At 44.1% G+C, this 14012-nt stretch overlaps 1 protein-coding gene across 1 annotated transcript; it reads left to right on the forward strand.

The window, feature by feature from the left end:
* The first annotated feature begins 650 nt into the window (after positions 1-650).
* Positions 651-13180, forward strand: LOC137424456 (juxtaposed with another zinc finger protein 1-like). The gene is made up of 5 exons (XM_068111924.2): positions 651-1052; positions 7364-7436; positions 8087-8253; positions 8803-8972; positions 12819-13180. Exons 1-5 carry the CDS (start codon positions 938-940, stop codon positions 12993-12995), a joined length of 702 nt encoding a protein of 233 aa, XP_067968025.2. The 5' UTR covers positions 651-937; the 3' UTR covers positions 12996-13180.
* The last annotated feature ends 832 nt before the right edge of the window (positions 13181-14012 follow it).

The raw sequence follows: 14012 nt of genomic DNA on the forward strand, positions 1-14012 counted from the left end.
GCACGTTCTTCAGAACTCAACTTTCAAGATCACAATTCATGTCCCACCCTCCTGTAAAGTTCTGATGTAGAATAGATCACGAGGCGATGTCAAAGAGATTAGAGAACAATAATTTATTGCAGCACCCGGAATCATGTTCATGTCGACAACCCCGACCACACACCGCCTGCGCCTGGCCCCTTGGCCGGAACTCCCCGCCATGCTCCAAAACGCGAGCAAGCACTTCCGGTTCCACACAACTGATGTATAAATGGCATTAGAACTCCCACTCCAAAAATATCTATGTCCTGATATCGATCACTACTGACTTTGTCAGACAAACCAATGATCGTTTTTGTCTCTTCTTTTGTTGGTTTCGCGCCTTTTCCAAAATGGCGGTCTGTGTCGTGACCACGGAAACCAGGTGGCTGCATGCGTTACTTCCCTTTGCGTGGGGCTGAGGAGAACGCCGAGTTTTTTTAACCATTGAATGTTAATGGCGTTCTGATGTGATATTTTACGAATATTTTGAACAAAAATCGATTCCATCCTCCTTTAATCTTTCAACTTTTAACTCCTCCCACCGCAAATCGCGACCGCTCACCGCTGGCTCCGCCCTTTTTCCTCACACTCGTCTGCAAAGCCTTGGCCTGGCCTTCTCCAACCTTTAATATTCCCTACGATCTACCCCCACTTATTTATTCCTTATCATTTCCTCAGATCTTTTGTCATTATCTAACTATCTTGCCGTCTTTTCGTTCTCAGTCCGCTTTTTCCTCATTTTCTATTATTCACTAATTCCCCCATTTACGTCCCGTTAACTCCCTCTTCTTCTTCCGTCATTCTTACATCTTGGTCGCTCATTTCATGCCCCATCTTCCTCCCCTTCATATTCTGTTTCTAGAACATTCTCGTTGTTCCTCTCACGTCCCTCCCGCGGTTTTTTGCGCTTGGAGCGATGTCGGGATTCCCCAAGACCTATTTCTTCTCAAAGACCTGTCGTTTCAAGGATTGTGGACTCACGTTCCCCACCACAAAAGAACTGATCGAGCACATCGAGGAAACTCACATCGGTAACGCTGTTATGTTAAACGTGCACGCCGATCATGGTCATGTTGTGGAGCAAGAAGATGATTCTATTAATGGAGGAGGAGGATGATATGATTATGATGATGATGATGATAGAGGAGTTTTGGTGGTGAGGTTTGGTTGCGGTGACTGGTTAAGGTGGTGGGTGATGTAATAATTATTGATGTACAATGAAGAGGATGCAGTGAAGGTGCTTGTCATGGTAACCATTCATTGTGTGGTTGGGGATGATGCAGAGCAAGTGTATGAAGAATAAAATAGGCCCCGCCCCTCCCCCCCCCCTAGTGGGCTGATGGTCATCTTTTTAGGTTGTAGTTCAGACCTCTGCTGATTTGAGGTAACCACCCTGGGATCCCCCTGGAACGAAATTGAAAAAATGTTCGCCTGAACGAGCGAGTGTGTGGGCCATGGGGTAGAAGGGCTCAGAGAGTTAGTCGAGGACCTGGCTTAGACATGTATGCACATAATTTAGGAGAGGATAACTCAACTGTTATAGGCTAATATGACCCCAAGGAACAACTTGGGACGTGTGCCAAAATCTCTATCCGGGACGAAAAGCCCGAAAATGACCACGCCCTTTTAAAAATGACCACGCCCTTTTTCATCAGAAGTGCTACTTCCGACATAGCTGTATCTTCGAAACCGTTGGAGCTACAGATTTTCTGAGGTGCTCAAAATGTTCAGAATGGCCATGTTTATGGGGATCATGGAAGAGTGTAAAATTTCTAATTTGATATTTTACGAGAAAATGGCTAAAAACCGTTAGGTCAACTTATTACCATACAACTACCTACATACTGGAATTGCCATATATTTATAACAGTTGAGTTATCCTCTCCTAATTATGTGCATACATGTCTAAGCCCTGAGAGATAATACCCTGAGAGACGAACAGAACTAGAGGCAGTGCAGGTCAACTGTAATTCCAAAGAGCTCACGGGCGAATAATACAACACCACAAAGGAGCGCGCTGACACCATCAAAGCAGCCTTTCAAGTCTACCTTAAGGAAAGAGCATCGCTGTCCCAGTCCTTTGATTACTGGAACACATACGATTCCGACCTGTTCCCAATAGTCAGGGATCTGACCAATTCTCTGTGCTCTGGAGACTGGATTCTCTACCTCAGTGCTATGGAGAGGGCAACGTCACTGTTCTTCTTTTTTGGGAGAACAAACTACTGTCGATGAGCACCACTATTCCTGCAGGACTGCTATCAACTGAAAGATAAGTTCCCACTCCTCTACGACTCCTACATGAACGGTGGATTTGTCGTGAACACCACCAAGAAAGGTAGTGGAGTGCCCTTTGACCAGGCGCTAGAGCAGTGCTACAACCGGCCTGCCAAAGTGAGTGGGGGGATAATTGGGGTCACCAGGAAGAAGGAAGCAGTAGCTCTGTGGGGAATCATCAAGCATAAAAAAGACCAGTACGTTGACCTCCTGAAGATGAAGGATGATGTCGAAGGAGAACTCTCACTTCACCACGACTTCAACCCGAGTGCTGCAACTAAGATAGTTGGGATGGTGCAAGACATAGAGGAGTATCTCCTGAAGGTATGCAGTCCTCTTCAAGACCAGGTAGCGCTGAAGAATGTTCTCACTGGAGAAATTGTGACCAACGTAAACGTAGACAAGTTGTTGTGCTGTATCAATGAGGGCAGCGCTGCTTGTGCTAAATTTATCGATGATCGACTCAGAAATAGGTCGATATCGACACACTCAACTATTAGCAAAATCAAGTTTACGTCCCCTAAGATCACCTTGAATTTGGCTCCCACAGCAGACATCAAAGATGAGACAATCAAAGCTCTCATGTTTATTGAGTATGGGTGTCACCGGGGGTTCACTGCCTGGTGGTCAAGAGGTCAAAGGTCTGAGATCCCGTTCTGTAAAAATTCTGTTGCTGCGTTAACGTGTGAGCTAGTGATGGGCTTTTGACCAAACCTGGTATAAGTATATATTATGATGAAAAGATGAACTGATTAGATCTTCATTTAGAGCAAGGTTCTTCTGCAGCAATTTCCCACCATTAAATCAAGAGGAAGCATATTTTTTTCGGATGAGTTTTCAAGTTACCTCAGCAATCGATCCAGGAATGTTTATTTTTGGTGCAAAGAAAATCCTCATTTTTATGAGGTAATTGAACAGCATCCTCCTCATGTCATGATGTGGGCAGCAATTTCAGAAGATCACTTGATAGGCCCCTATTTTTTCGATACAAGTGTCAGTCACACTGCTTATTTGAACATGCTTCAGACGTGGTTTGCTCCACAACTGCGTGAGAGAGAGGTCTCGAGGCAACAGCTATCCTGCAACAAGATGGTGCATGAGCACATTATGCTGTCGCAGTTGGAGAATATCTCGACGACAAATTTAGTGGATGGTGGATCTGAGATAGTGTGGCCTCCTCAAAGTCAGGACTTAACAACATGTGACAACTGGCTTTGGGGCATTGTGAAAGAGGAAATTTATCATCTCTGCCTAACAACAGTTGAACACTTCAAAACGGCTGTCAGGGGCTGCTTTTATGACCTCCACAACAACATGGAAGAAGATGTCCGGAAGAACATGGAGAAAAATTCAAATTTGTGCGGAGAATGGAGGGGAGCACACAGATAAATTCCAACTGCATGCATAGGGACTTTGTGGCCACTCTTATGTATCTGTTTATATAAATGTGTGTGTGTGTGTATTGTTAATGTGTATGGTATATGTGTATTGTGTATGCCTGGTGTTGGCTTCGCGGTTAGTGTGCCGGCTTGGGATCCTAGGATCCTTGGTTCGAATCCCGGGCGATCGCTGAATTAACGCCAGGGGGGTTGACTCAGCCTGTCATCCTTCCGAGGTCGGCAAATTGAGTAATAGCTTGCTGGGATGAATGATCCCGGTGTGTACCCCGGTTTAGAATAGGTACACCGTATCCCTGCGCATCGTAAGAAGCGACCAAGGGTTGGCGTCAGGAAGGGCATCCGGCCATAAAACATTACCTCAAACAGGGAACCATGATTGTCATGGGGTCCGCAAGGCTAACCGCCGCTCTAGCAGGGAAAATGGCCCTAAAACGATCATTCATTCATATTATTGTGTATTGTTAATGTCCGACTTCCTTTTTGTAACTACAGTACAGTACAACAACAACAACAACAACATGCATTTTAAGGTCATTTTCCATGCTAGAGCAAGGGTTAGCCTTGCGGTCCCCATGACAATCTTCTCCATTTTGCCCTATTTTCTGCATCTCCCCTTGTTAACCCCCTTGCCCGCATTTCTTCTTCCACCATCTTTAGCCAAGTCTTTCTCGGTCTTCCCCGTCCTCTACTTCCTTCTACATTCATTTCCATCACTCTTCTCAACCAGTCACTTTCATCCTTCCTCAACACATGACCAAACCATCTCAAACTGTTCCTCTTCACAGCATCAATCACAGGCTCTATTCCCATCATCTTTCGCAATTCATCATTTGTCTTCCTCTCTCTCAACGATACTCCGCACATCCACCGAACCATTCGCATTTCCACCCTTTCCAGCCTTCGTTGCTGCTCTACATTCATTACCCATGTCTCGCTCCCATAAATCATAACACTTCTCACACATGCAGCATCCACCTTTCCCTTCAGCTTCAACGACACTCCCCTCCTCATCAGCACGCCATTCGGTTCTCGAAACTTCTTCCATGCACATCTCACTCGAGCAACCGTTGCCAAGTCTGATCCACCTTCTCCATTCAGCACGTCTCCGAGGTAGCAAAATGTTTTCACATCTTGCAGCTTCACGCCGTCTCCAAGTTACAACTCAACATTTCCTCCATCTGCAGCTCCCTCTGTGCACACCTTACATTTGAATGTAGCTGCCACACTGGTTATTGACCCTCTCACACCACTACATTTTTGATGAACCCACTCAGCGCACATTGTACATTGAATGGAGTTCACTCCGACACCCTTCCTGCACACAGCACACGGCCACTTCCCAGTTCTTTCCACCTCACCACATGCTTTACCACTTGCCATCACCTTCGTCTTTCCGATATTCACCTTCAGACCTTTTGTCTCCATACATTCCTTCCACTTGTTCATCTTTTCCTTCAGTCCATCCATACTTTCCGCAATCAACACCAGATCATCTGCATACAACAACTCCCACGGTAAACCATCCTTTACGTTCTGAGCCAGCACCTCCATCACAGCCACAAATAGGAGTGGACTTAGTACCGACCCCTGATGCACTCCCACCTTCACCTCAAACTCACCACTGTTTCCGTCCTTCGTCCTTACAGCTGTGCGCGCTCTTTTGTACATTGCCAACACTACTCTGATCAACCATTCCTCCACTCCTAACTTCCTCAATGCCCATGTCAATACTTTTTTTTTTCTTTTTTTTTTTTTGTATACAAGATCGAGGCTCATGAAAGAGCTAACATTAATCACACAAAAAGACAAACCGACACACAAAACACAAAAAACAAGGGGAGCGGCAGACAAGATGGGGAGAGAGGGGGAAGGACACAAAAGAGTGGGAGAAGAGGGGGAAGGACACAAACACAACATTTGAGAGCAGGGACATCGGGAGGACTTGGGGGGAGGTGGGAGAGGAATAAAACATATGAACACTGCAAGGACTCTGGGGTGAATTACCGGGGGTAGAAAAGATCAAGGTTTTCGATGGGGGAAGATAAGAGATGGTGGTGAACAGCTGTTTTAAAAACCTGGAGGGAGGAGTGGGATTGAAGGGAGTGGGGGAGTTTGTTCCAGAGGCGGGAGAAAAGGGGAATGAAAGAGTGAAGGTGAGCAGAGAGCCTAGACTTTGGCAGTTTAACCATAAGAGGGTTGCAGGCAGATCTTGTGCGACCTGAAGGAATATTGGGGGGACAGAGCACAGAGAGAGTTGGGGGAGCAAGGCCGGAGAGGAGTCGGTAGAAGACAGAAAGACCACCAACCTGCCTGCGGTGAGTGAGTGAAAGGCCCTCGGTGTTGACTACATCGCAGGAGATTCCAATGATTCTGAAAGCTTTGGCCTCAACAGCGTGAAGCCGAGCAAGGTGTGAGGCAGGAGCACCAGCCCAGAGGGGGGAACAGTATTCCATTGAGCTGCGGATGAAAGCCTTGTATGTGGTGAGGAGCTCAGGTGTGCCAAGGAAGGACTTCGCACGACGGAGGATGCCCAGTCGGCGACTGGCTTTGGAGGCCAGCTTGGAAATGTGGTTTTCCCAAGAAAGATCATGGCAGATAGTGAGACCCAAAAGCTTGAGCGACAGAACTTCTTGGAGAGGATTGTTGAGAAAGTAGATGGGAGGGTTGTCCAGTCGGTCCTTTCGGAGAGACATTGTAAGAGTGTGAGATTTGTCAGGATTGAAAGACATGTTCCACTTGTTTGACCAGTCTGTGATTTTGTCCAGGTCTGCAGAGAGTGAGGAGGCTGCAGACTGCCGATCTGAGGGATGAGGAATGGAGCGACAGAGAGTAGAGTCGTCAGCAAAGAGATAGAGAGGATTTTCAAGAGAGTCAGAGAGACTTCACGTGGAACCCTATCGAATGCGTTCTCCAGATCAACAAACCCAAGAAACAACTTCTTCCTCTTCTCCATGTACTTCTCCTGCAACTGCCTCACAATAAAAAGCGCGTCTGTCGTTCCTCTTCCTGGCATAAATCCAAACTGCATTTCGTCAATCTTCACTTTCTTCCTTATCCTCCTCTCCAACACCCTTTCCAATACCTTCATTCCATGCTCCAATAACTTTATCGCTCGGTACGAGCCACACTCCAGAGGGTCACCTTTCCCCTTGTATAGAGGGACGAGGGTACTCAGTTCCAAATCCACTGGAATGCGGCCTTCTTTCACCACCAGATTACAGATCTCTGTCATTCTCTTCACACCCCAACTTCCTGCTGCCTTCGACATATCTCCCACAACTCCCGTCGGTCCTCCAGCTTTTCTACTCTTCATTGCTTTTATCGCTTCCTCAACTTCCCTATCAGTTATCTTCTCTCCCGGTCCTAAAATTAGGTTACTCTCTATGTTGCCATCGCATTCATTCTCTGTATTCAACAGCATTTCCATATATCTTTTCCATCTAACTTTAATTCCATCTGGGTCCACAACGATTTGTCCCACTTCATCCTTCAAGCAACTCACCCCCATCACATCACACCTCTTTCGCTATGTGCTTTGCAATTGTAACTACAGTGCAGTAATTGGTCATTATTTTGATTGTTCTGATGAAAGGAGTTGTAATGGTTTACTTGTGTTGTCACGTGATGGAATATTCTTGTTTAGTCTTTGCTATCTTGTGTCCCAGACTCGGACCCTGAAGCAGTGGAAATTCTGGAGAAGCAGAAACCCAAGTGCATTCTTTTGAGCTACATATGCAGGTAGTTGTGAATGCCAATGCTGGGGCAGAGGTAGTGGCTACAGTGTCAAAATGAACGAATGAAGGAGTGAGTGAATGAATAAATTTGAACGTTTTTGTTTTTTATGCCTCCGCTGATGAAGCTGATGACGTTTCGTTTCCGCATTAACTTAAGAACGGCTCAAGGGATCCAAGTAAAACTTGGTATAAGTATGTATAATGGTGTAAAGATTAATTAATTAGATTATGTGGTCAATAGGTCAGATGTCATGTCAGGTAAAAATGCTTTGCAGTACTTGAGAACAGCTGTAGGGATTTAAATCAAACTTGGCACAAGTATGTGTGATGATGCAGCAATGTGGGCGAAGGCATATCGGTCAATGTCGAAGAGTGCTGTTCTTGTTTCACATGTATTAAATCTCACAGAAAACCTGCAACACCAATCACAAACAAAATACATGGGATAACATGCAGCTGAGCGCTGGGTAATATAACGTACCAGGGCACTCTGGGTAATGGTAAACACCATCTTTGTGACGTCGTTTCGCTTAAGGAATTTCCTCCTCTCAATGGTTGCCAAATTCCAGGCAATCCTCTCCACCCCGAAATGCTCGAGAATATTAAACGTTTCCTTTTGCCAAGTGGATATCGCACAAAGATGACATGTTTCAGGTTCAATTTGGATACGGCACGACACCAGGAGCCGACGAAGAAACCCATCCAGGTGAAGGCAACTCAAAGTGAGGTCAAGAGGAAATCACAAAACGATGTCAGTCAAACGTCTGTGGTCATCCCTCCGGATACACCAGCACCCCCTCTCTTTGCCAACACTGTGTCGGGTGAGGGCCTCACATTCACTACCATTTGAGATTTGGGATTTCGGTGGATCATTTGCCCCAAATTTTCGTCGGGTTTGAGAATCCTAATTAATTTAAGGAAGTAACCTCTGTATTCGATTTTGTTTTCAATCATTTGATAACTTCATCACGCGCCTGTGCAGACTGAGGGTTCTTTTGTTGTACTTGTCATTTGCAAGTTTGTTCGAGCCATTCCCTTTTCATATTTCAGGTCGCTAATTGTGGTGTCGAAAGGTCAAAGAAGACATTGGTAACTGCTCGATGATTAACTGCTCGATGTTTGTAAGATATATGATTAACCTCCTATAAGTACCGTGTTGAAGATGTATGAATCTAGTGGGTCTTTTGGGATCGAAGATTTTGTATTCCGATGTTTGCTTGTTGAGGCCCAAGCGAGACCCAGTGCCATAAGGCCCAGTTTTTTATTTCCCCACCCTTCACGTGCTTATCATCATGACCTTTAACATTTTACCACCACAGTAACTTTATGGTTTATTTGTGCATCTGCGTTGTTGTGCCTTTGTGAAGCAGCAAGTAAAGTTGACGATGTGGAAGATGATCGGGAGGAGTCAGATAGCGATGAATCATGGACCATGAAGAGCACCATGAGCGCGGAGGCCATTTTGAAGCGGATATGCATCAATTATCAGGATGAGAGGCCATATGCCTGCACATTGCCAGGCTGTGATAAGCGATACAAGGTAAGAGATCATCCTCACGATATATATTTAACCAAAGTGATGAAAAAAACACGGAAATTAACTTAAAATAAGAGGAGATATTAGGAAGGTTTCATTGGGGATGCATTTATTGAACCTACATGGGAAAGGTACTGTGAAATATTATGAACAGGTGATTGTGTTATACAAGAGGTCACATGTCTGTTTTTTAAATAATAAAGGAAACGTCCAAATAATACCCTATCGTCTCAAATTGGAATCACAAATGCGAGAAGGTCCCACAAATTTGTCCACGGTCTATACTTTTCCTGCACCCTTTTCCTTCCGCTTCAAACGAATGTTTTAAATCAAAGGACCAGACCAGCTGAACATACCGTTCAGCACAAAGGCCATGAGAGTACAACACATTCGGACAGGACCTGGTCCAAAGTGTCTGTATTAGGACAAGGTCGATGAGGACTACATTCCTCATAGACCTGGTCCAAAGTACAGGCAGATTGGCAAGAGTGGTCGGGGGAAGCATATTGACAAGAGTGAGAAAAAAAGGGTTAAACCTGGATAGTTCGTAAGGAGGGTTGAGTTAGGTGTTGGGGTTATGGAGTGAGAGTTGGGAAGAAATCTTCCCTTTCACAATCTTGAGTTTAAAGATTTCTTACCTTGGTATTTTTTGTTACAGATATGTGGTATTTCAGAATGTAAGTAAATGTGCAAAATTATCGAGACCGAGAAGGGAATTTATTACCTCCGCCACCAACGGTGGATGGAGGTTATGTTTTCACCCCTGTCTGTTTATCTGTCCGCTTGTTTGTGAACAAAATGTCTCAAGTTGTGGATGGATTCGGACGAAATTTGGCAGAGATGTAGCGTATGTCACAAGGACGAAATGATTAGATTTTGGGTTCGGATCCGGCTACTAGAATTTTTTAAGTGATTCTTCACCATTGGGACATAGGGCCAAAAACTATACATTGCGGGATATCTCAAAAGGTTGTGGATGGATTTGGACGAAACTTGGTGGACAGGTTGTGTTTGTGACGAGGAAGAATCGATTCGATTTTGGTGAAGATCTGAATATGGATTCGGATATGATAATTATTCAATTTTTAAAGTGATTCTTCACCATTGAGTGATTTGGCCAACCAGGCGGAGGTATGCCCTCTACTGAGTGCCGTTCTAGTTTAAAATGTTTTGGTCTCGTGGGGCATGTGTGGTGAACTTCAACATTCGTGTCATGTTTCAACAACACTGGTCTGCGTTTGAAATTTTTTTTCCTGCGGTGAAGGTTTTTTTAGTTGTTCGTTTATCATTTTTGCATGCTGAATTCAAAATTGTAACTCATTTTGCTCAATCAGGTCAGGTTTCTATGCTATCTCAATTAAAAAAAAATAGATAATTCGAAAATAATCGTGAAATTAGCAAGTAAATTTTTTTAAAAGACAAATTGACAGAAAATGTACAAAGTATATAAAAAATGGTACACGAGTACAGTTAATGTGGAAGAAAGGGCTTTCTCCAAGACTTTAGTCTGTGTTCCACAGCTGGAACGTCTTTCTTGAGGCACCAGCAGTAGTCCGCAAGCATGTTCACATCCCAACGGCCCTGATACCTCTCTTCCATCACTCGAATATCCTGGTGGAAGCGCTCTCCTTGCTCCTCGCTGACATCACCGTGGTTGTCCGGAAAGTAGTCTAAATGCGAGCTGAGAAAATGCATCTTTATGGACATGCGTGCACCAAGAGCCTGGAAGCTCTGCAGGAGCTCCTCGACAACACGTTCGTACTCTGGACTTCGGTGGTTGCCCAGAAAATTCGTGACAATGGACTTGAAAGTGAGCCAGGCATTGATCTCATTGTCCTCCAGACTTTCGTCGAATTGAGCATCTTTCATTAGCTCCCTGATCTGGGGCCCGTCAAAAATACCTGCTTTCAGTTTGCCCACGCTGACGCGTGGAAATGTCTGATTCAGGAAAGCGAAAGCTCGGCCTTCTTTGTTGAGTGCTCTGACGAAATTCTTCATTAGTCTGAGCTTGATGTGCAGCGGCGGAAGTAGAATCTTCTGCGGATTCACGAGAACGTGTGACAGAACGTTGTGCGAACCTGGTTCCAGGCCAGGTCTTGCTGGCCAGTCGCGTTGTACGTAGTGTTGCTTGTCTGCTCGGCTGTCCCACAGACAGAGAAAACAGGGGTATTTGGTGTAGCCGCCTTGTAGACCCAGCACTAGGGTTATAACATATAAAAAAAGAAGTTTATTAACTACTACTGGTGTCAATACTGAGTATGGTATCACATCGCTACCAAAAATACAAATATTAAAAATTATTGGAAATTATTTAAAATACTTCACTTTTTCTTACTTAGATTTTACTTTTAAAAAGTACCTAGGTTAACACCAACATACCTTTAGGTCTCCGCATATCATCCAATTGTGATGTTTGTACTTCAAAGCAGTTAGCAAAAGCTCCATGTTACTATATCTTTCAGTCATCTGCACCGAGTGACCCACCGGAACAGACGCGACCTTGTTACCATTGTGGAGTGGTACTGCTTTCAAGCTTCTGCTTGAGGAGTCCATGAAGAGCCGCCATTATGTAGGGTCATACGCTAAACCCAAAGCTGCAATGAGGCCGTTGACTTTGTTACAGTAAACCAGCGAAGCTTCTTCGTCCATCGTGAAATATTCTCGAAACTCTTCTTCGCGGCTGCGATACCAGAAGAATGTTGTTTCTGAAGTTAACAAACGATTTTCGTGAAGACGTGACCCTAGCAACTGAGCAGATTCTTTGGACAAGCACAAATCTTTTGTCAACCGCCATCCATTTCTTCATCTGAGTCAGACGACGAATCAAAGTTGTCGGGTGGTGTTGGAATTGGAATTTCTGGTCCATGAGGGCACTGGCTTTATGGCAGGTGGCACGTCTGGATACTTTACGTGTTGCTTATTTTTTCGTATTATGCCTAAAAGGAAACAGATAAAGAGAGATGGAGATAATATAAAGACATATCTCATATATTGTCAGGCATATTTTTGTAAGTATAAAATGAAAACCATACTAAGTTCATACTAACTTATCTTGTAGGTTTGTCATACAGAAATAACAGTCAGTGGTATGATCTCTTTCTTCCTTCCACACCATTGGGACACCAAAAGGTAGACACACTCTAGCTTCTTGTGGCTCCAGCACCGCAGACTTTCAACGCACGTTTTGCAGCATATGTGAGTGGCAAAGGCTTTGTCATGGTCACCAAGTTTAACTCCAAAGTAGTCGTGATAGCTCTTCCTCAAAAAATGTGTGATGTTTGACTGCTGGTCTGACATAGTGACGTCATACAGATATAGCAGAACCTGTTTGGGTCATTCTTGCACATTCTATGCATGCTGAAAAACAGCAATGACAATCTTAATTAGAAATAAGTTGTCTGTTTATTATATAGTGCTTGGCTAACACTTGCCTAAAATGTAAGTCTGTTTTATAAAAAATAAACTTGCTAATTTCATAACGATTATTTTCGAATTATCTATTTTTTTTTAATTGAGATGGCATAAAAACCTGACCTGATTGAGCCAAATGAGTTACATTTTTGAATTAAGCATGCATAAATTATAAAATAGGTTAAAAAAAACTTGACCTCAGAAATGACACAGACCAGTGTAATCGGGTAAAGAAAGACACAATTCTGACAAGGGCTCTGTGCATTCCGCGAGCACGTAAATCGAAACTCAGACATGGCGTCCAGAATGAAATTATCGTGATTTCATTAATTGCGCGTTAATTTCGCACACCAAGAATTATCGAGGTTTTAAAAGCGTTCAATCAAACATCGCAATTTGATTTTAAACCCTGTTTCCATGATTTGTTTTTATTTCTAGAACATGAATGGGATTAAATATCATGCACAAAACGGCCACCGTGTGCACACGCCTGCCCTGAAACCCTTCATATGCCACTGCGGAAAGAAGTACAAGACACGTATGATCCTGACATGTCACATGAAGAACGATCATCCTCCTGTCTCTACCGACCTCGTCACGAATGTGCAGGAGTAGCTATGGTGGTGTCGTTTCCGTCTGTTTGCGTCAGTTGTACATGCACCGTCGGTTTGTTTGTTGTTTATACCCACCGGAGACAAATGCGTCGAGTTCAGCAGTGGAGACCGTGACGTTTTGTGATCTCTTCTCACATTATCGCTTATAACTGTCAAATGATCATGATTAATAAAACTTCAAGTTTCCTTCGACTTCCGTTTCCAGTTACCTGCTTGTGGTCATTTCTCTTGATCTTGTGAGAAATCTGCTTCTAAAAGTCTAAGTAATCTTTCGTCTGTGCTGCCATTTATTTTATGTTCTGTGTGAAGTGCAAACTTTTATGTTCTATGTTTGTTTCCCATACCGACGACACATTTCCAATTATCTCTGTCCCATTATATACCTTCACTTTAATTAATTCCTTCCTTATACCTCCTGTTTAATGCAGATTTTTTTTCAATGGCAATATAACTCCTTCTTCTTCCACACCATTCTCACCATCAATTTCAACCTTTTAAAATGGCAATTTAAAAATGTTCAATATTCCCACAAACTTGCTTCTTACCCCTCTCTCCATCTTACCCCTCTCTCTGCAGACCTTGACAAAATCACAGACTGGGCAAACAAGTGGAACATGTCTTTCAATCCTGACAAATCTCACACTCTTACGATGTCTCTCCGAAAAGACCGACTGGACAACCCTCCCATCCACTTTCTGAATAATCCTCTCCAAGAAGTTCTGTCACTCAAGCTTTTGGGTCTCACTATCTGCCATGATCTTTCCTGGAAAAACCACATTTCAAATCTGGCCTCCAAAGCCAGTCGCCGACTGGGCATCCTCCGTCGTGCGAAGTCCTTCCTTGGCACACCTGAGCTCCTCACCACATACAAGGCTTTCATCCGCAGCTCAATGGAATACTGCTCTCCCCTCTGGGCTGGTGCTCCTGCCTCACATCTAGCTCGCCTTCACGCTGTTGAAACCAAAGCATTCAGAATCATTGGAATCTCCCGCGATGAAGCTAACTCCAAGGGCCTCTC

The sequence above is a fragment of the Myxine glutinosa genome, chromosome 4 (genome assembly GCF_964187855.1).
Source record: "Myxine glutinosa chromosome 4, kmMyxGlut1.1, whole genome shotgun sequence".
NCBI lineage: Eukaryota > Metazoa > Chordata > Myxini > Myxiniformes > Myxinidae > Myxine > Myxine glutinosa.

Bases quoted from the DNA above. Each gene is read 5' to 3' on its own strand.
- LOC137424456 (XM_068111924.2), top strand. From the start codon at position 938: ATGTCGGGATTCCCCAAGACCTATTTCTTCTCAAAGACCTGTCGTTTC. The intron at 1,053-7,363 runs GTAACGCTGTTA...CTTGTGTCCCAG, and splicing joins CATCGAGGAAACTCACATCG to ACTCGGACCCTGAAGCAGTG. The intron at 7,437-8,086 runs GTAGTTGTGAAT...GACATGTTTCAG, and splicing joins CTTTTGAGCTACATATGCAG to GTTCAATTTGGATACGGCAC.